This window comes from Haemorhous mexicanus, chromosome 33 (genome assembly GCF_027477595.1).
Source record: "Haemorhous mexicanus isolate bHaeMex1 chromosome 33, bHaeMex1.pri, whole genome shotgun sequence".
Classification (NCBI taxonomy): domain Eukaryota; kingdom Metazoa; phylum Chordata; class Aves; order Passeriformes; family Fringillidae; genus Haemorhous; species Haemorhous mexicanus.
In genome coordinates, this window is record NC_082373.1 from 1284243 (window position 1) to 1305522 (window position 21280).

A 21280-nucleotide genomic window follows, 5' to 3' on the forward strand; every position below is an offset into this window, starting at 1 on the left:
GTGTCACCCACAGGGATCGGGGTCCCCCCCGTGTCACCCACAGGGATCGGGGTCCCCCTGTGCCATCGGGGTCCCCCCTTGTCACCCCCTGTGCCATTGGGGTCCCCCCCTGTCCCCCCGCGATCGGGGTCTCCCTGTGACATCGGGGTCCCCCTACGTGTGCAGAATTGGGAACCCCCCCCTTTTGTCATGATCGGGGTCCCCCAAGTGTCACCACCGGGATCGGGGACCCTCCAAGTTTGGGGCCTTCCCCCCGTGTCCCCCCGCCCCCGGCATCGAGGTCCCCCTCTGCCATCAGTGTCCCCCCCTGTCACCCACCGAGATCGGGGTCCCCCCTGTATGGACCCCCCAAGTTTGGGGTCCTTCCCCCGTGTCACCCACCGGGATCGGGATCCCCCTGCGTGCGCAGAATTGGGGACCCCCCCCCTTTTGTCCATGATCGGGATCCTCCCGTGTGTCCCCCCCGGGATCGGGGTCCCCCCGTGTGTCCCCCCCGGGATCGGGGTCCCCCCACGTGTGTCACCCACCAGGATCGGGGTCCCCCCACGTGTGTCCCCCCCGGGATCGGGGTCCCCCCGTGTGTCCCCCCCGGGATCGGGGTCCCCCCACGTGTGTCACCCACCAGGATCGGGGTCCCCCTGTGTGTCCCCCCCGGGATCGGGGTCCCCCCGTGTGTCCCCCCCGGGATCGGGGTCCCCCCGTGTGTCCCCCCCGGGATCGGGGTCCCCCCACGTGTGTCACCCACCAGGATCGGGGTCCCCCTGTGTGTCCCCCCCGGGATCGGGGTCCCCCCGTGTGTCCCCCCCGGGATCGGGGTCCCCCCACGTGTGTCACCCCCGGGATCGGGGTCCCCCCCCGTGTGTCACCCACCAGGATTGGGGTCCCACCCCCCTCGATGCCACACTGGGGGGGTCCCCCACTCTCCCTGGGCTCGGGGACCCCCTTGAGTCCCAAACTGGGGTCCCCCCACCATGTGCAGAATTGGGACCCCCCCCCATTTTCTTCTCCAGCTGTCCCCCCCATAGCTGTGACACCCCGGCCCCCACGACCCCCCCAAATCCCAAATAATTCCAAATAACCCCAAAAAAATCCCCAAAATCCCCATCCAGGATGGGGGGGGCGCCCCCCAAAACCCCCTCGGCGAGCTCGAGGGGGGCTCCTTATGTCCCCCCCCAAACCCCCAAAACTCTGGGGGGGGGTCCCCATGTTCCCCCCACCCCCCAAAACCCTCTCAGCGAGCTGGGGGGGGGTCCCCATGTCCCCCCTCCCCCGCACCGTGTGACCGCGGGTGGCTCCACGTGGGGTGTGGAGGGGTGGGGGATGGGGGGCGGTCCCTGCGCCCCCCTTTTTTGGGGGGGTGGGGCCATGCAAATGAGCGCCCCCTTTTTGTGTCGCTGTCGCCGTCCCCGGCGCCTCTGCCCCGGCCGTGCCGAGCGAGGGGGGAGACGAGCGGGGACCATGAGGGGGCTCGGGGCCATCGCGGTTTTGGGGACACTCCTGCTCCTGGCCGAGGCTCAGCGGAGTAAGTCGGGGGTTTTTTGGGGGGTGGGGGCGTCCAGAGTTCCATCCTGGGGGGTTTTGGGGTGCAGAGCCCCCCCCTTAAAGCCAAATCCTTCCCGGAGCTGGGCTGTACCCCGATATTCTCCCTTTGGGGTTCAGGTTAGAGACATAAATGGGGTTTTTTTGGGGAGTGGGGGCGTCCAGAGTTTCATCCAGGGGTCGTTTTGGGGGTCTCTGGGGGTGTTTTTGGGGTCTCGGGGGTGTTTTTGGAGTCCCTGGGGCGGTTTTGGGGTCCCTGGGGTGGTTTTGGGGTCCCTGGGGTGGTTTTGGGGTTGGGGTCTCGCTGGAAATGGGGGGCACGCGGCCCCGCTCGCCCTTCCAATAGGGGGACCCCGATTTTTGAGTGGGGGGCAGCCCCGTGTGAGGGGGGGACAGGAGGGACCTGAGAGACCCCTGAAAATGGGGAGGGGGGACAGGGAGGACTTGGGGGGTCTTGGGACAGGGGGGACACGAGGGACTTGGCAGTGACATGAGAGTGGGGGGGACAGGGGGGACCTGAGAGACCCCTGAGAGTGGGGGGGGTCACGGGGGACTCTGCAGCCCCCCTGGAGTGGGGACAGGGGCGACTTTGCAGCCCCCCGACCCTGGGTGGGACATTGGGGACTCTGCAGCCCCCCAAGACTGGGGACAGGGGGGACTCTGCAGTCCCCCCGACATTGGGGGGGTCACGGGGGACTCTGCAGCCCCCTGACCCTGGGGGGACAAGGGGGACTTTGCAGCCCCCCCGACATTGAGGGGTTCACGGGGGACTCTGCAGCCCCCTGACCCTGGGGTGACTCTGCAGCCCCCCGACATTGGGGTGATCTGGCAGCCCCCCGACCCTGGGGTGACCCTGCAGCCCCCCGACCCCGGGGGTCCCGGGGGGTGCCCTCCCCGTCCCGTCCCGGCCGGGCCCGGCTCAGCTGAGCGTCACATGAAAGGGCTTTGGGGCCATGTGACGGCTTTGCCCCGCGCGTGGCTTGGCCCGAGCCCCGTCACGAGGCCCCCGGGACCCCCCGGGACCCCCCCGGGATCCCCCCAGGGTCCCCACGGTCGGGAGGACACCCCGGGGGTGGGGGTGGCAGACCCCTGGTAGAGGGGGACATGGAGAGACACTTGGGTCCTGTTGGGGGGACATTGGGGAGTGACCCCCGAGAGCTGGGGACATGGGGGGCCTGACAGTGACCTGGGAGTGGGGGACATTGGGGACATTGGGGACCTCACTGACCACAGAGAGTTGGGGACATGGGGGGCCTGGCAGTGTCCTGAGAGTGGGGGACATTGGGGACATTGGGGACCTCACTGACCCTCAAGAGTTGGGGACATGGGGGGCCTGGCAGTGTCCTGGGAGTGGGGTACATTGGGGACATTGGGGACTTCACTGACCACAGAGAGTTGGGGACATGGGGGGCCTGGCAGTGTCCTGAGAGTGGGGGACATGTGGGACCCGACAGCCCCCCGAGAATGGGGACACGGAGGGACATGACAATCCCCTCAGAAAGGGGGACACGGGGGACACGTGGGACCTGTGATTCCCCCTGAGAAAGGGCACACGGGGGACGTGACAACCCCCAAAAATGGGGGACACGGGGGACGTGACAACCCCCAAAAATGGGGACACGTGGGACGTGACAACACCCAAAAATGGGGACACGGGGGACATGACAACCCCCAAAAATGGGGACACGGGGGACACGTGGGACCCTTCATCCCACTGAGCTTAAGGGACATGTTGGGGACATGGGGGACATGACAAACCCCTGAAAATGGGGGACACGGGGGACATGACAACCCCCGAAAATGAGGGACACGGGGGACATGACAACCCCCGAAAATGGTGGCACGTGGGACACACCCTGAGCGCGGGTGTCGCTGTCGCTGTCCCCGCAGGAGCCGCTGGCCGCAGCCCCGGCCGGAGCCGCGGGCGGAGCCCGGCCTGGAGCGGGCGGCCGGCGCCGTTCGGGACCTGGGACACGGCGCTGTACCCGCCCTGGCAGCAGGGCAGCCGCGACTGCTGGCGAGGTGAGTGCCACCCCCCGGGCTGGCCGTGTCACCCACCCGGAGTGGCTATGTCACCCGCCCGGGCTGGCCGTGTCACCCACCCGGAGTGGCTGTGTCACCCGCCCGTTGTGGCCGTGTCACCCACCTGGGCTGGCCGTGTCACAGGGCGGGTTCAGCCGTGTCATCTACCTGGGCTGGTCGTGTCACCCACCCACGGTGACCGTGTCACCCACCCAGACTGGCTGTGTCACCGGAGGGGTCCTCCTGTGTCACTGAGCCCCACCACGATGGTGTTCCCGACTCGTGGTGGCTGTGCCACCCACCTGGGCTGGCTGTGCCACCCAGCCGGACCAGCCGTGTCACCTGTTCAGGCTGGCCGTGTCACCCACCCGGGGTGGCCGTGTCACCCACCTGGGATGGCTCTGTCACCTACCGGGCCGGCTGTGTCACCCACTCAGTGTGGCCGTGTCACCGGAGGGGTCCGGCCGTGTCACTGACCCCTCCCACTGTTGTCCCCACACAGGTGGCGATGTCACCTACCGGGGCTGGCCGTGTCACTGACCCCTCCCACTGCTGTCCCCACACAGGTGGCGATGTCACCTACCGGGGCTGGCTGTGTCACTGACCCCTCCCACTGCTGTCCCCACACAGGTGGCGATGTCACCTTCGACATCAGCAACGACGCGCCGACGCTGGCGGGTGCCCAGGCCACCTTCTCCATCGCGCTGCGCCTGCCGCGCACGCAGAGCGCGCTGCCCGACGGCCGCGTGGTCTGGGGGCAGAACTGCACCGTCAACGGTCTGCGAGCCCTGGGACACCTGGGACCGCCCTGAAACTACCCCAAAAGCGTCCTGAAACTACCCCAGACTGCCCCAAAACCGTCCTCAAACTACCCAAACTACCCTGAAACCGTCCTGAAACTACCCCCGACTGCGCCAAAACCGTCCTGAAACCACCCCAGACTGCCCTGAAACCATCCTGAAACTACCCAAACTACCCCAAAAACCGTCCTGAAACTACCACAGACTGCCCCAAAACCATCCTCAAACTACCCAAACTACCCCGAAACCATCCTGAAACTGCCCCAAACTACCCCAAAACCGTCCTGAAACTACCCAAACTACCCCAAAAACCGTTCTGAAACTGCCCCAGACTGCCCCAAAAGCGTCCTGAAACTACCCCAGACTGCCCCGAAACCGTCCTCAAACTACCTCAGACTGCCCCCAAACCATCCTGAAACTACCCCAGACTGCCCCAAAACCATCCTGAAACTACCCCAGACTGCCCCAAAACCATCCTGAAACTACCACAAAACCATCCTGAAACCACCCCAGACTGCCCCAAAACCGTCCTGAAACTACCCAAACTACCACAAAACCACCCTGAAACTACCCAAACTACCCCAAAACCATCCCAAACCTCCCCAAAGCACCCCAAACTACCCTAAACCACCCTGAAACCACCCCAAACCACCCCAAACTACCCTAAGCCATCCTGAAACTACCCCAAACCACCCCAAACCACCCCAAAACCACTCAAACCTCCAAAACCACTCCAAACCACCCTGAAACACCCCAAAACCCCAGGGTCCCCTCACCCCCTGTCCCCCCGTGGTGTCCCCGGTGTCCCCTGACCCCCTGTGTCCCTGGTGTCCCCTCACCCCCTGTGTCCCCGCGGTGTCCCCGCAGTATCCCCGGTGTCCCCTGAGCCCTGCGGTGTCCCCACGGTGTCCCCGGTGTCCCCTGAGCCCCGCTGTCCCCACAGGCACGCAGGTGACACGAGGGGACCCGGTGTTCCCGGAGCAGCCGGACGCCACCGGGACCTTCCCGGACGGGCAGCCCCTGCCCCGGGACCGGCGGGGCAAGTTCGTCTACGTCTGGTGGACGTGGGGTGAGTGAGCGTGGCACTGTGTCCCCAAGGTGGCACCGCTGTCCCCAAGGTGGCACCGCTGTCCCTGAGGTGGCACCGACCCCCTGTGGTGGCACCGCTGTCCCCGAGGTGACACCGTGTGTCCACGAGGTGGCACTACGTGTCCCCGATGTGGCACTGACCCCCTGTGGTGGCACGGACCGCATTGTGGTGGCACTGACCCGACTGTGGTGGCACTGACCCTGATGTGGTGGCACTGTCCCCGCTGTCCCCAGGGTGGCACTGGCAGGTGCTGGACGGGGTGTCCCCATGGTGGCACTGTCCCCATGGTGGCACTGTCCCCACCGTCCCCACTGTCCCCAGGGCGGTACTGGCAGGTGGTGAGTGGGATGTCCTTGCCGTGGTGGCACTGTCCCCATCGTGGCACTGTCCCCGCTGTGGTGCACTGTCCCCGCTGTCCCCATGGTGGCACTGTCCCCACTGTCCCGTTGTCCCCAGGGCGGTACTGGCAGGTGCTGGACGGGCCGCTGTCCCCATGGTGGCAGTGTCCCTGTTGTCCCCAGGGCGGTACTGGCAGGTGCTGGACGGGCCGCTGTCCCCATGGTGGCACTGTCCCCACTGTCCCCACTGTCCCTGTTGTCCCCAGGGCGGTACTGGCAGGTGCTGGACGGGCCGCTGTCCCCATGGTGGCACTGTCCCCACTGTCCCCACTGTCCCGCTGTCCCCAGGGCGGTACTGGCAGGTGCTGGACGGGCCGCTGTCCCCATGGTGGCACTGTCCCCACTGTCCCCAGGGTGGCACTGGCAGGTGCTGGACGGGCCGCTGTCCCCATGGTGGCACTGTCCCCACTGTCCCCACTGTCCCTGTTGTCCCCAGGGCGGTACTGGCAGGTGCTGGACGGGCCGGTGTCACAGCTGACGGTGGACACGGCGGGGGTGGCGCTGGGCTCCTACACCATGGAGGTGACCGTGTACCACGCCCGGGGCCGCCAGAAGTTCGTCCCCATCGGCCACACCAGCAGCCAGTTCAGCGTCACCGGTGGGTGACACGGGGACCCCGGGGTGGCACGGGGGAGGGGCACAGGGACACCGGGGGGACACGGGCTGGGGGACACCAGGGCACGGGTGGGGGTTGGGGTGGGAAATGGGGCAGGGGGATTTGGGGTGGGGGTGGGGGGGTTTGGGGTGCTGGGGACACTGGGTGTGGGTGACACTGGCTATAGGTGACACTGGATGTGGGTGACACTGGGTGTGGGTGACACTGGGTTTTGGGGACAGTAGGTGACACTGGGGGCAGGTGACACTGGCTATAGGTGACACTGGATGTAGGTGACAAAGTGCAGGTGACACTGGCTGTAAGTGACACTGGCTGTAAGTGACACTGGCTGTAGATGACAGTGCAGGTGACACCGGGTGTGGGTGACACTGGATGTAGGTGACAGTGGATGTAGGTGACAAAGTGCAGGTGACACTGCCTGTAGGTGACAGAGAGTGCAGGTGACACTGGCTATAGGTGACACCGGGTGCGAGTGACACTGGCTGTAGGTGACAGTGCAGGTGACACTGCCTGTGGGTGACAGAGAGTACAGGTGACACTGGCTATAGGTGACAAAGTGCAGGTGACACTGGGTGCAGGTGACAACAGGAATAGGTGACACTGCCTGTAGATGACATTGGCTGTAGATGACCTGGCGCTGGTGACACTGGGCGTGAGTGACACTGGCTGTAGGTGACACTGGCTGTAGGTGACAGAGAGTGCAGGTGACACTGGCTATAGGTGACACTGCCTGTAGGTGACAGTGCAGGTGACACGGTGTAGGTGACACTGGCTGCAGGTGACAACGGGCATAGGTGACACTGGCTGTAGATGACAGTGCTGGTGACACCGGGCGTGGGTGACACTGGCTGTAAATGACAGAGAGTGCAGGTGACACTAGTTATAGGTGACACTGGGCACAGGCGACACTTGGTGTAGGTGACACTGGCTGTAGATGACAGTGCTGGTGACACTGGGCGTGGGTGACACTGGCTGTAAACGGCAGAGAGTGCAGGTGACACTAGTTATAGGTGACACTGGGCGCAGGCGACACTTGATGTAGGTGACACTGGCTGTAGATGACAGTGCCGGTGACACCGCCTGTAGACGACACAGGCCACAGGTGACACCGCGCACAGGTGACACCACGCGCCACCCCTCCATCTCCCGGCCACTCCCCTGCCCGTCCCCACGCTGTCCCCACCCTCACCTCGTCCCCGCGCTGTCCCCTCAGACCAGGTCCCTCTGTCGGTGGACGTGTCGCAGCTGCAGGACGCGGTGACAAGCGACGGTCGCTTCGTGCGGAACCGCGCGGTGGCGTTCGCCGTGCGCCTGCACGACCCGAGCCGCTACCTGCGCCACGCCGACGTGTCCTACTCGTGGGACTTCGGCGACCAGAGCGGGACCCTGATCTCGCGCAGCGCCACTGTCACCCACACCTACCTGCAGAGCGGCACCTTCTCGGCCCGCCTGGTGCTCCAGGCCGCCATCCCGCTCAGCCCCTGCGGCCCCAGCACGGCCGCGGCCACCACCGGCGGTCCCACCGAGCCCGCGGCCACCACCCCCGCCGGGGGACAGAGCACGGTGGCGGCGGCCAGCACGGGTAAGGGGGGAAGGTGTCACCGTGGGCTGTGGGGACAGCCCGGTGTGGCTCCCACCCCGTAATTTGTGGCCCCGGTGTTCTCCCAGCTCCCCAGAGCTACCCCGTGTCATAGCGTGTGTCACCAATGTCCCCTCACCCTACACTGAGTGTCCCCAACGTCCCCTCACCTCCCAGAGCCACCCCAGCCCATAGCGTGTGTCACCGGTGTCCCCCCTGTCCCAGGGTGTCCCCCCAACCCATGGGGTGTGGTCCCAGTGTCCCCCCACCCCTCAGAGCCACCCCGTGTCATAGCGTGTGTCACTGGTGTCCCCCCTGTCCCAGGGTGTCCCCTCACCCCACACTGAGTGTTCCCAGTGTCCCCCCACCCCGCAGAGCCACCCCAACCCATAGTGTTTGTCCCCAATGTCCCCTCACCCCCCCAGTGTCCCCCCACCCCGTAATTTGTGGCCCTGGTGTCCTCCCACCCCTCAGAGCTACCCCGTGTCATAGCGTGTGTCACCGGTGTCCCCCCTGTCCCAGGGTGTCCCCTCACCCCACACTGAGTGTTCCCAGTGTCCCCCCACCCCACAGAGCCACCCCAACCCATAGTGTGTGTCACCAATGTCCCCTCACCCCACACTGAGTGTCCCCAATGTCCCCTCACCCCCCAGTGTCCCCCCACCCCATAATTTGTGGCCCTGGTGTCCCCCCACCCCCCAGAGCCACCTCGTGTCATGGCGTGTGTCACCAGTGTCCCCTTACCCCACAGTGTGTGTCACCAGTGTCCCCCCACCCCATAATTTGTGTCCCCAACGTCCCCTCACCCCCCAGAGCCACCCCAGCCCATAGCGTGTGTCACCGGTGTCCCCCCTGCCCCAGGGTGTCCCCCGACCCCATGGGGTGCATCCCCAATGTCCCTTCACCCCATAGCACGTGTCACCCGTGTCCCCCCTGCCCCAAGGTGTCCCCCCACCCCGCACTGAGTGTCCCCAGTGTCCCCCCCACCCCACAGAGCCCCCAGATCCCCCCAGTGTCACCTAAGGGGACACGGAGCACCCCGGACACGGCAGCTGGGGGGTCCCGGGGGGTCCCAAACCAGGGGTGACCCAAGCCCAGACCCGGGGGGTCCCGGGGTGACCCCAACCCAGAATCGGGGGGTCCCGGGTGACCCCAACCCAGAATCGGGGGGTCCCGGGTGACCCCAGCCGGACTGGGGGGGTCCCGGGGGTGACCCCAGCCCCGCTGTCCCCACAGCCCCCGCAGCCTCCGGGGAGCCGGCGGAGCCCACGGGGGGCTCGGCAGCGGAACCCTCGGACCCCGCCGTCACCGAGCCCTCTGTCCCCGTTGTCACCGAGCCCTCCGTCCCCTCCGCCACCGATCCCGCCGGCACCGCCGCCGCCGAGCCCTCTGTGGCCGCTGTCACCGAGCTCTCGGTCCCCTCCGCCACCGCCCCCGCTGGCGCTGCCAGCACCGCGGCTGTCGCCTCCTCCGTGTCCCCCGCTGTCGCCACAGCGGCCGGGGACACCTCTGTCCCCGTGGTCCCGGTGGAAGGGACAGCGGCTGCAGGTGGGTGCTGGCCCGGCCCGGGGGTGGCGGCGGGGAGGGGACACGTCTGGGATGTCCCCAAGGGCTCGCTGTCCCCTTGTCCCCTCGCAGCGTTTCCCGTGTGTCCCCGCAGGTGCGGCGACAGACGATGGCGCGGGTGATGTCACAGCTGCGGCCACAGCTGGATTGGTCACAGCTGCAGCCACAGCTGGATCGGCCACAGCTGGATCAGCCACAGCTGGATCAGCCCTCGATGCCACCGCTGCGGCCACGCTCGGAGTCACAGCAGATGCCACCGTGGGAGCCACCGTGGGAGCCACTGCTGTGTCCCTGGCCGCTGCCACAGCTGGCGCCACATCCGGCGCCACATCTGGAGCCACATCTGGCCCCACAGCTGGCACCACAGCCCAGCCCCTGGCACTGGTCAAGCGCCAGGCCCCGGCCCAGGACGTGCCCGGCTGCGTCCTGTACCGCTACGGCACCTTCGCCACCCAGCTGGACATCGTCCGTGAGTCGGGGGTCCCGGGGGGTCCCGGGGGGGTCCCGGGGGGTCCCGAGGGTCCAACGGGGGTGCCCCACCCCGCTGACCCCCCTTGCCCCCCGCAGAGGGCATCGAGAGCGTGGCCATCGTGCAGGTGGTGCCCGAGGGCGGCGGCAGCAGCGTGGAGCTGACGGTGACCTGCGAGGGCGGGTGAGTGGCGACAGCGGCGACAACCGCGGCGACAGCGTTGGCGACAGCACCGCGGTGTCCCCATCGCTGACGAGGCGTGCCCGCAGGCTGCCCTCGGAGGTGTGCACGGTGGTGGCGGACGCCGAGTGTCGCACGGCGGAGGCGGAGTCGTGCTCGGCGGTGTCGCCGTCGCCGGGCTGCGAGCTCGTGCTGCGCCAGGACTTCAACCGGAGCGGCCTCTTCTGCCTCAACGTGTCCCTGGCCAACGGCAACGGGCTGGCCGTGGCCACCACCCGCGTGGCCGTGGGAGGTGCGACACGGGGACAGGGTCCGGGTGATGTCCGCAATGTCCCCTGGGCGGCGCTGGGCTGTCCCTGTCCTCGGAGGGGTGGCATAGGATGTCCCCTGGGTGCGGCTGGGCGGTCCCTGCATCGGGGAGGTGACAGGGACACGAGGACACGGTCCGGGGATGTCCCCAAGGTCCCCCGGGTGGGATTGAGTTGTCCTTGGCCTGGAGGAGGTGGCACCTGGCCGTGGCCACCACCCGCGTGGCCGTGGGAGGTGCGACACGGGGACAGGGCCTGGGTGATGTCCCCAATGTCCCCTGGGTGGGGCTGGGCGGTTCCCGTTCCGGGGAAGTGACAGGGACAGAGGCTGGGGATGTCCCCTGGGTGGGGCTGGGCTGTCCCTGCTCCAGGGTGGGGACAGGGACACGGGGACAGGGTCCTGGGTGTCCCCTGATGGCACTGAGCTGTCCCAGCCCTGCCGGAGGTGACAGGGACAGGGCCCGAGGATGTCCCCAATGTCCCCTGGGTGGGGCTGAGCTGTCCCAGCCCTGCCGGAGGTGACAGGGACAGGTCCCGGGGGATGTCCCCAATGTCCCCTGGTGGCACTGAGCTGTCCCAGCCCTGCCGGAGGTGACAGGGATAGGGCCCGAGGGATGTCCCCAATGTCCCCTAGGTGGGGCTGGGCTGTCCCAGCCCTGCCGGAGGTGACAGGGACAGGTCCCGGGGGATGTCCCCAATGTCCCCTGGTGGCACTGAGCTGTCCCAGCCCTGCCGGAGGTGACAGGGACAGGGCCCGGGGATGTCCCCAATGTCCCCTGGTGGCACTGAGCTGTCGCTGTCCCCAGGAGCCGCCCCGGCCAGCGGCCGCACCACGCTGTTCCTGGGGCTCGTGCTGGTGGCAGCCGCCCTGGGCACGGCCGCGTACACCTACAGGTGAGGGGACATCAGGGGGGACATCGGGGACATCGGGGACACTGGGGGGAATGGGGACATCGGGGACACTGGGGGGAATGGGGACATCGGGGACATAGGGGACTCTGGGGACACTGGGTACATTGGGGACATAGGGGACACTGGAGGGATTGGGGACACCGGGGACATTGGGGACATCAGGGACATTGGGGACATCAGGGGGACATCAAGGACATTGGGGACATTGGTGACATTGGAGGGATTGGGGACATTGGGGACACCGGGGACACTGTGGGGATTGGGGACACTGGGGACACCAGGGACATTGGGGACATCGGGGACACTGGGGACACCAGGGCAACATCAGGGACATTGGGGACATTGGAGACATTGGGGACACTGGGGATTGGGGACACTGGGGACACCGGGGACATTGGGGACATCAGGGACACTGGGGACACCAGGGCGACATCACGGACATTGGGGACATCACGGACATTGGGGACATCACGGACATTGGGGACATTCAGGACATTGGGGGGATTGGGGACACTGGGGACACCGGGGACATTGGGGACATCGGGGACACTGGGACACCAGGGGGACATCACGGACATTGGGGACATTGGGGGGATTGGGGACATTGGAGACATTGGGGACACAGGGGACACTGGGGACACTGTAAGCTTTGGGGACATGGGAGACACTGGGGACATTGTGGGGACAGTGGGGGACATTGGGGGGACACTGTGGGGATTGGGGACATTGGAGACATTGGGGACATTGGGGACAGTGGGGGGCAGTGGGGACATTGGGGACACTCCCTATGGGGTGGAGGTGACACCGTGGGGTTGGGGACATCAAGGACACCCCTTGGCCAGGCGGTGACACCGTGTCCCCCCCCATGTCCCCTCTCCCCAGACGAGTCAAGTCCTCGGCACTGTCCCCAGCGCTGTCCCCCATGTCCCCCGGCCGGCCCCGGGCGTGGCTGTCCCCAAATGTCACCGTGCGGCGGCTGCTGCAGCGCGCCCTGGGGGGGACCCCGAGCGGCGAGAGCAGCCCCCTCCTCCGGGCCCGCTCGGTCTAGGGACCCCCGCCCCAAAACCGGACCTCCAAAACCCCCCCGGAGCTGGGGACGGGCTTGGGGACACGCGTGGTGGCCTTGGTGGCACCGGGAATAAAGCTGCGATGTGCCCGCGGGGCTGGCTCCGTGTCATTTGGGGGGTCCTGGGGGGGGGTTGGGGGATCCTGGAGGGGATCCAGGGGGGTTTTGGGGCGGTTTTGGGGGGTCTCAGGGGATCCAAGGAGGTTTTGGGGAATCTTGGGTGGAGTTTGGGGGGGTCTGGGGATGTCCTGGAGGGGTTTTGGGGGGATTTTGGGGGATTTTGGGGTATCTGGGGGTGTCCTGGAGGGGTTTTGGGGGATTTGGGGGTGGGTCTGAGGGGATCCAGGAGGGTTTTGGGGGGTCTGGGGGTGTCCTGGAGGGGTTTTGGGGGCATTTTGGGGGGTCCTGGGGGGGTTGGGGGGGATTATAGGGGATTTTGGGGTATCTGGGGGTGTCCTGGAGGGGTTTTGGGGGATTTGGGGAGGGTCTGAGGGGATCCAGGAGGGTTTTGGGGTGTTTGGGGGTGTCCTGGACAGATTTGGGGGGGATTTTGGGGGGTCCTGGGGGGGTTGGGGCGTCCTGGAGGGGGTTTGGGGTGTCCTGGAGGGGACTTGGGGAGATTTGGGGGTGGTTTTGGGGGGCTCTGAGGGGATCCAGGGGGGTTGGGGTATCTGGGGGTGTCCTGGAGGGGTTTTGGGGGGATTTTGGGGCAGTTTTGGGGGGTCTGAATGTGTCCTGGAGGGGTTTTGGGGGGATTTTGGGGCGGTTTGGGGGGGTCTGAGGGGATCCAGGGGGGATTGGGATGATTTTGGGGGTCTGGAGGTGTCTTGGAGGGGTTTTGGGAGATTTGGGGCGGGTCTGAGGGGATCCAGGAGGGTTTTTGGGGTATCTGGGGTTGTCCTGGAGGGGTTTGGGGGGGGATTTGGGGGGGTCTGAGGGGATCCAGCAGGGTTTTGGGGGGTCTGGGGGTGTCCTGGAGGGGTTTGGGGGGGATTTTGGGGGGTCCTGGGGGGGTTGAGGGGTCCTGGAGGGGGTTTGGGGTGTCCTGGAGGGGACTTGGGGAGATTTGGGGGTGGTTTTGGGGGGCTCTGAGGGGATCCAGGGGGGTTGGGGTATCTGGGGGTGTCCTGGAGGGGTTTTGGGGGGATTTTGGGGGATTTTGGGGGGGGTCTGAGGGGATCCAGGGGGGCTTTGGGATGATTTTGGGGGTCTGGAGGTGTCCTGGAGGAGTTTTGGGGAGTCCTTGCGGGGTTTTGGGGGAATTTTGGGGGGTTCTGGGGAGTTTGGGGGGGTCCTGGTGGGGATTTGGGGAGTCCTGAGGGGATTTTGGGGTGGTTTTGGGGGGTCTGAGGGGATCCAGGGGTGGGGTTTGGGGGATCTTGGGTGGGGTTTGGAGGGGTCTGGGGGCGTCTGAGGGGGTTTTAGGGAGATTTTGGGGGGGCCTGAGGGGATCCGAGGGGGGTTGGGATGATTTTGGGGGTCTGGGGGTGTCCTTGCGGGGTTTTGGGGGGATTTGGGGGGTCCTGGAGGGGATTTTGGGGTGGTTTGGGGGGCTCTGAGGGGATCTGGGGGGGTCTTGAAGGGGTTTTGGGGGGATTTTGGGGGGTCTGAGGGGATCTGGGGGGGGTTGGGATGATTCTGGGGGTCTGGGGGTGTCCTGGAGGAGTTTTGGGGGGTCCTTGTGGGGTTTTGGGGGAATTTGGGGGGTCCTGGAGGGGATTTTGGGGTGGTTTGGGGGGCTCTGAGGGGATCTGGGGGGGTTTTGGGGGTCTGGGGGTGTCCTGGAGGGGTTTTGAGGGGATTTGGGGTGGGTCTGAGGGGATCCAGGAGGGTTTTGGGGTGTTTGGGGGTGTCCTGGAGGGGTTTGGGGGGATTTTGGGGCGGTTTTGGGGGGTCTGAGGGGATCTGGGGGGGTTTTGGGGTGTCTAGGGTGGTCCTGAGTGGATTTTGGGGGGTCTTGGAAGGTCCCAAGTGGGGATTTTGGGGGGTCCTGGGGGGTTTTGGGGTGTCCGGAGCCCCCTCCTCCAGGGCTGCTCTGTCCAGAGACCTCAGCCCCAAAAAGAGAGACCACGCCCCCTAATTTACATATTAATTAAAGATCTCTTTGACCACATCCTCCAATTGCGTGATCTGTTCATGGCCACGCCCACAATTTCCACATATACAATGGCCACACCCCCTAATTTCCATAGTAATATAGGATCTCGGATGACCACACCCCCTAATTTCCATATAAACAAATGATGATGCCCCTAATTTGAATATGAATTAAGCTAGTTTCTCTCTTGACCACACCCTCTAATCTCCATATCATTCAATGGCCACACCCCCATTTTCCATAGTAAAGGCCATGGTTGTTTTAGGCCACGCCCCCTATTTTGCATGTCAGATATATAAACTGTGAATATGTGATTCTCATTCTAATCAATGACCACGCCCTCTAATTTCCATATTAATTAAAGTTAATTTCAGTCTTTTGGCCCTGCTCCTAATTTCCATAGCAGTGACCACACCCTTTAATTTCCATAGTAATTAAATGCATCTCCACGCCCACTAGTTTGCATATCAAGTGGCCACACCCTCTATTTTGCATATTATTTAAGGCCGTATGGTCTTTTTGGCCACGCCCTCTAATTTCAATATCCATCAATGGCCACCCCCATCAACTAACACCCACATCCATTTAAATGGATGACCACACCCCTTGATTTCCATATTATTTAAATATAATATGTGGTCACGCCCACTGACTTCCTTACACTCTATTACCACGCCCTCTAATTACCATATAAATAAAGCTCATTTCCGCCGTTAGCCCCGCCCTCTAATTTCCATATCCTATCTATGGCCACGCCTCCACGTGTTGGCCACGCCCCCGATGCCGCCTTTGCGTCACTTCCGGGGCGGCCCCGCGGCGCGCGCGCAAAGATGGCGACGCCCTATGTGACGGACGAGACCGGTGAGAACGGGGGGGCCCCACGGCCTTGGGGGGCTCCGGGACCCCCCCGAGGGCTGCCCCGAGACCCCCGGGACCCCCCCCCAAACCCGCGCGGGGCTCCCGGGGGCGGGAAGGGCCCGGGGGGAGTTGGGGGGGGCGGGACCCCCGTGAGGGGCCTGAGGGGGGGGCGGGGTTTGTGAGGGGAGGGGGCGGGCGAGGGGTTTGGGGAGGGGTCCGTGAGGGGTTTGGGGTCTCCGTGAGGGGTCCTGGAGGTCCCTCTGAGGGGTTTGGGGTCTTCATGAGGATTTGGGGTCTCTGGGAGGGATTTTGGGGTCTCTGAGGGGGGATTGGATTTGGGGGGGGGGTCCCGGGACCCCCGTGAGGGACCTGAGGGGGGGGCGGGGTTTGTGAGGGGAGGGGGCGGGCGAGGGGTTTGGGGAGGGGTCCGTGAGGGGTTTGGGGTCTCTGAGGGGGGGTCTCAGGGCCGGGAAGAGCCTAAAGGGGGTTTGGGGGGAGGGGTCCCGGCACCACCGTGAGGGGTCTGGGGTGGGGGGGTTGTTCCGGGGTATTTGGGGAGGGGTCCTGAAGGTCCTTGTGAGAGTTTTGGGGTCTTCATGAGGATTTGGGGTCTCTGGGAGGGGTTTTGGGGTCTCTGAGGGGGTGTTGGGGTCTCTGAGGGGGTGTTGGATTTAGGGGGGGGGGTCCCGAGACCCCCGTGAGGGACCTGAGGGAGGGTCCTGGGGTTTTTGGGGAGGGGTCCTGGAGGTCCCTGTGAGAGTTTTGGGGTCTCCGTGAGGATTTGGGGTCTCTGGGAGGGGTTTTGGGGTCTCTGAGGGGGGGTTGGATTTAGGGGGGGGGTCTCGGGACCCCCGTGAGGGACCTGGGGGGGGTCCTGGGGTTTTTGGGGAGGGGTCCTGGAGGTCCCCGTGAGGGGTTTGGGGTCTCTGAGGGGGGTTGGGTTTGGGGGGGGGTGCCCGGGAATGTCCCCGAGCCCCCCTGGTGGCCTTGGCCCCCCCCGGGGTCCCCGTGGGGTCCTTGGGTGACCCCAGGGGTGTCCCCAGCGTGGCCCTGCAGGGTCCCCAGAGTGTCCCCAGGGTGTCCCCATGTCCCCCCGGTGGCTGTGGGGGTGTCCCCAGAGTGTCCCCAGGATGTCCCCGTGTCCCCCCGGTGGCTGTGGGGGTGTCCCCAGAGTGTCCCCAGGATGTCCCCGTGTCCCCCCGGTGGCTGTGGGGGTGTCCCCAGAGTGTCCCCAGGATGTCTCCGTGTCCCCCCGGTGGCTGTGGGGGTGTCCCCCTGTCCCCAGAGTGTCCCCATGGTGTCCCTATGTCCCTCTGCTGTCTGTGGGGGTGTCCCCATGGTGTCCCCACGGTGTCCCCATGTCCCCCCGGTGGCTGTAGGGGTGTCCCCAGAGTGTCCCCATGGTGTCCCCATGTACCCCTGGTGGCTGTGGGGGTGTCCCCATGGTGTCCCCGTGTCACCCATGGGTGGCCCCATAGCATCCCCATCCTGTCCTCCTGTCCGTGGGTGTCCCCACGCTGTCCCCATGTCCCTAGTGGTGTCCCCATGGCGTCTCTCGGGGTGTCCCCACAGTCCCCATGGTGTCCCCAAGTCCCTCTGGTGTCTGTGGGGCTGTCCCCACGCTGTCCCCAGCTGTCTCCATGTCCCCATGGTGTCCCCAAATCCCTGTGCTGTCCCCACAGTGTCCCCATGTCCCCACAGTGTCCCCATGTCCTCACAGTGTCCCCATGATGTCCCCAATCCCTGTGGTGTCTGTGGGGTTGTCCCCATGCTGTCCCCAGCTGTCCCCACAGTGTCTCCATGTCCCCACACCGTCCCCGTGTCCCCCAGCTGTCCCCACGGTGTCCCCACAGTGTCCCCATGTCCCTGCACCATCCCCGTGTCCCCCAGCTGTCTCCAGCTGCCCCACGGTGTCCCCACAGTGTCCCCGTGTCCCCAGCTGTCCCCATGTCCCCACGGTGTCCCCACAGTGTCCCCATGTCCCCACACTGTCCCCATGTCCCCCAGCTGTCCCCACAGTGTCCCCATGTGCCTGCACTGTCCCCGTGTCCCTGCAGTGTCCCCATGTCCCCACGGTGTCCCCGTGTCCCCAGCTGTCCCCGTGTCCCCAGGCAGGTACATCCCGTCCACGCAGCGCCCGGACGGGACCTGGCGGAAGCAGCGCCGGGTCAAGGAGGGCTACGTGCCCCAGGAGGAGGTGCCCGTGTGAGTGGGGGTCCTGGGGGGTCCCGGGGGGTCCCGGGGGGTCCTGGGGGGTCCCGGGGGGTCCTGGGGGGTCCTGGGTGTCCCCAAGGTGTGGGGAGGGGTCTCAGGGGTGTGGGGTCAGGAAGGGCTACGTGCCCCAGGAGGAGGTGCCCGTGTGAGTGGGGGTCCTGGGGGTGTCCCGGGGGGTCCTGGGGGGGTCCTGGGGGGTCCTGGGGGGTCCTGGGGGTCCCCAGGGTGTGGGGAGGGGTCCCGGGGGTGTGAGGTCAAGGAGGGCTACGTGCCCCAGGAGGAGGTGCCCGTGTGAGTGGGGGTCCTGGGGGGGTCCTGGGGGGGTCCTGGTGGGGTCCCGGGGGGTCCTGGGGGTCCCCAGGGTGTGGGGAGGGGTCTCAGGGGTGTGGGGTCAGGGAGGGCTACGTGCCCCAGGAGGAGGTGCCCGTGTGAGTGGGGGTCCTGGGGGGTCCTGGGGGGTCCTGGGGTGGTCCTGGGGGGGTCCTGGGGGTCCTGGGGGGGTCCTGGGAGTCCCCAAGGTGTGGGGAGGGGTCTCAGGGGTGTGGGGTCAGGGAGGGCTACGTGCCCCAGGAGGAGGTGCCCGTGTAAGTGGGGGTCCCAGGGGTGTCCCGTGGGGTCCTGGGGGGGTCCTGGTGGGGTCCTGGGGGGTCCTGGGGGTCCCCAGGGTGTGGGGAGGGGTCCTGGGGGTGTCAGGTCAAGGAGGGCTACGTGCCCCAGGAGGAGGTGCTCGTGTGAGTGGGGGTCCTGGGGGTGTCCCCAGGGTGTGGGGAAGGGTCCTGGGGGGGTCCTTGGGGTCCCCAGGGTGTGGGGAGGGGTCGGGTGTCACCCAGGCCTGGCTCTGGGTCCTCCCTGGCTCCCCCAGACCCCTCCTATCCCCCCCAGACCCCTCAAATCCCCCACTGGATGCTCCTGGACCCCTCATGTTCTCCTCCAAACCCCTCCAGAACCCCCCTGAACCCCTCCGGAACCCCCCCAAACCCCTCCAGGACCCCCCCAGACCCCTCCAGGACCCCCCCAAACCCCTCCAGGACCCCCCCAGACCCCTCTAGGACCCCCCCAGACCCCTCTAGGACCCCCCCAAACCCCTCCAGGATCCCACCAAACTCCTCCAGAACCCCCCCCCAAACCTCTCCTGTCCCCCCCAGACCCCTCCGGAACCCCCCCAAACCCCTCCAGGACCCCCCCAGACCCCTCCAGGACCCCCCCAAACCCCTCCAGGACCCCCCCAGACCCCTCCAGGACCCCCCCCCAAACCCCTCCAGGACCCCCCAGACCCCTCAAATTCCCTCCTGTTCCCCCCAAACCCCTCCAGGACCCCCCAAATCCCCTCCTGTCCTCCCCAAACCCCTCCAGGTGCCCCTGAAACTCCTCCTGGACCCCACAAACCCCTCCAGGACCCCCCAAGACTCTTCCTGCTCCCCCCCAAACCTCTCCAGGACCCCCCCAAACCCCTCCAGGACCCCCCAAGACTCTTCCTGCTCCCCCCCAAACCTCTCCTGTCCCCCCAGACCCCTCCAGGACCCCCTCAAATTCCCTCCTGTCCCCCCCAAACCCCTCCAGGTGCCCCTGAAACTCCTCCTGGACCCCCCCAACCTCTCCTGTCCCCCCATAACCCCCCCAAATCCCCTCCAGGGTCCCTCCAAACCCCTCCTACCCCTCCCCCAAACCCCCCTGACCTTTTTTTTCTGTTTTTATTTTATTTTTTTCTCCCTTTTTTTCCCCCTCTCCTTCCCTCACCCCTCCAGCTACGAGAACAAATACGTGAAATTCTTCCGGAGCAAACCCGAGCTGCCCCCGGGTTTAAACCCCGAGCCCACCCCTTCCCCACCGAGCCGAGGGACCCCCGGGGGGGGCTGCGACCCCTCCCCAACTTTATCCAAAAGCGCCCGGAGGAACCTGAAACGCAAAGAGAAAAGGAAACAGCAGCAGGAAAAAGATCGGGAAAACCACGGGGACGGACTGGAAAAAATCGAGCTGGGAGGAGGAGGAGGAGGAGGAGGAGGAGGAGGAGGAGGAGGAGGAGGAGGAGACAGCGACAGTGGAGGAGGAGGGACAGCGGGAGGGGAGAAAAACGTGGAAAACCCTGGGAATTCGGGCAAGAATTCCGGGAAAAATTCCGGCAAGAATTCGGGGAAGAATTCAGCAGATTCCGGCAAGAATTCGAGCGAGAATTCCGGGAAGAATTCAGCGAATTCCGGGAAGAATTCGAGCGAGAATTCCGGGAAGAATTCAGCGAATTCCGTGAAAAATTCGAGCGAGAATTCCGGGAAGAATTCAGCGAATTCCGGGAAGAATTCAAGCGAGAATTCCGGGAAGAATTCAGCGAATTCCGGCGAAAATCCCGGGATTAAATCGGGGAATAATCCGGGGAGTAACGCCGGGAATTCCGGGAGTAAATCGGGGAGTAATTCCGGGAGTAACCTGGGGAATTCCGGGGGTAAATTGGGGAATAATGCCGGGAATACTGCCGGGAATACTGCCGGGAATAGCGGCGGGGCCGAGGCGGGGAGCGGCGCGGGCAGCTCGGAGCGCGGCCGGCGCATGAAGAGCCTGCGGAAGAAGCTGCGGCAGGTGGAGGAGCTGCGGCTGCGGCTGGAGCGGGGGGCGCTGCCCGAGCCCAGCCGGGAGCAGCTGGACAAGCTGGCCCGCAGGAGGGCGCTGGAGGAGGAACTCAGGGCGCTGGAGCTGGACTCGTAATTTTTGGGAGGGGTTTTGGGGTCTTTTGTTCATTTTGAAATTTTTTTAAAATTTATTTTTAATTTTTTTTCCTTTTTTTCCCCTTTATTTTCTTTTTTTTCCCCTTATTTTCTTTTTTTTCCCTTTATTTTCTTTTTTCCCTTTATTTTCTTTTCTTTTTATTTTATTTTATTTTGATTTTTTGTTTTATTTAATTTTTATTTTTTATTTAATTTCATTTTATTTCATTTATTTCATTCTATTTCATTTTCTTTCATTAATTTTACTTCATTTTACTTTATTTCATTTCATTCTATTTCATTCTATTTCATTAATTTTACTTCATTTTACTTCATTTCATTTCATTCTATTTCATTCTATTTCATTTTCTTTCATTAATTTTACTTCATTTTACTTTATTTCATTCTATTTCATTCTATCTCATTTTATTTCATCTTATCTCATTTTGGTTTTATTTTACTTTATTTCATTTTATTTTCGTTTTATTTTATTTTTTTAAATTATTTCATTTTATTTTACTTTCTTTTGGTTTTACTTCATTTGTTTTCATTTCATTTTACTTTATTTCATTTTATGTTTTTTTATTTTAATTTTTCTGCTTTTAATTTTTCTGTTGATTTGATTGATTTTTTCATTCCTTTATTTTTTTTTTTTGTTATTTTAATTTAACTTTGTTTCTTTGATTTTGTTTTTTATTTTATTTTTTGTTTTATTTATTTTCATTTTATTTATTTTCATTTTATTTTACTGATTTTTTTTGTTTTGTTTGATTTTTTGTTTTGGTTTTTTTTTTATTTTTTTTCTTTTAAATTTTTTCATTTTTTTCTCCATTTCTTTTCATTTTTTCCCCTTTTCCCCCTAATTTTAT

At 63.7% G+C, this 21280-nt stretch overlaps 2 protein-coding genes across 2 annotated transcripts; both read left to right on the forward strand.

Annotated features, from left to right (window-relative positions):
- The first annotated feature begins 1458 nt into the window (after nt 1–1458).
- PMEL (premelanosome protein) lies at nt 1459–12639 on the forward strand. Its single transcript, XM_059871780.1, has 12 exons — nt 1459–1522; nt 3430–3561; nt 4192–4338; nt 5305–5430; nt 6286–6447; nt 7679–8047; nt 9281–9592; nt 9705–10079; nt 10178–10262; nt 10349–10551; nt 11374–11461; nt 12362–12639. Exons 1-12 carry the CDS (start codon nt 1459–1461, stop codon nt 12525–12527), a joined length of 2229 nt encoding a protein of 742 aa, XP_059727763.1. The 3' UTR covers nt 12528–12639.
- Nucleotides 12640–15445: 2806 nt separating this feature from the next.
- Nucleotides 15446–20483, forward strand: PYM1 (PYM homolog 1, exon junction complex associated factor). The gene is made up of 3 exons (XM_059871924.1): nt 15446–15504; nt 17613–17706; nt 19461–20483. Exons 1-3 carry the CDS (start codon nt 15474–15476, stop codon nt 20410–20412), a joined length of 1077 nt encoding a protein of 358 aa, XP_059727907.1. The 5' UTR covers nt 15446–15473; the 3' UTR covers nt 20413–20483.
- The last annotated feature ends 797 nt before the right edge of the window (nt 20484–21280 follow it).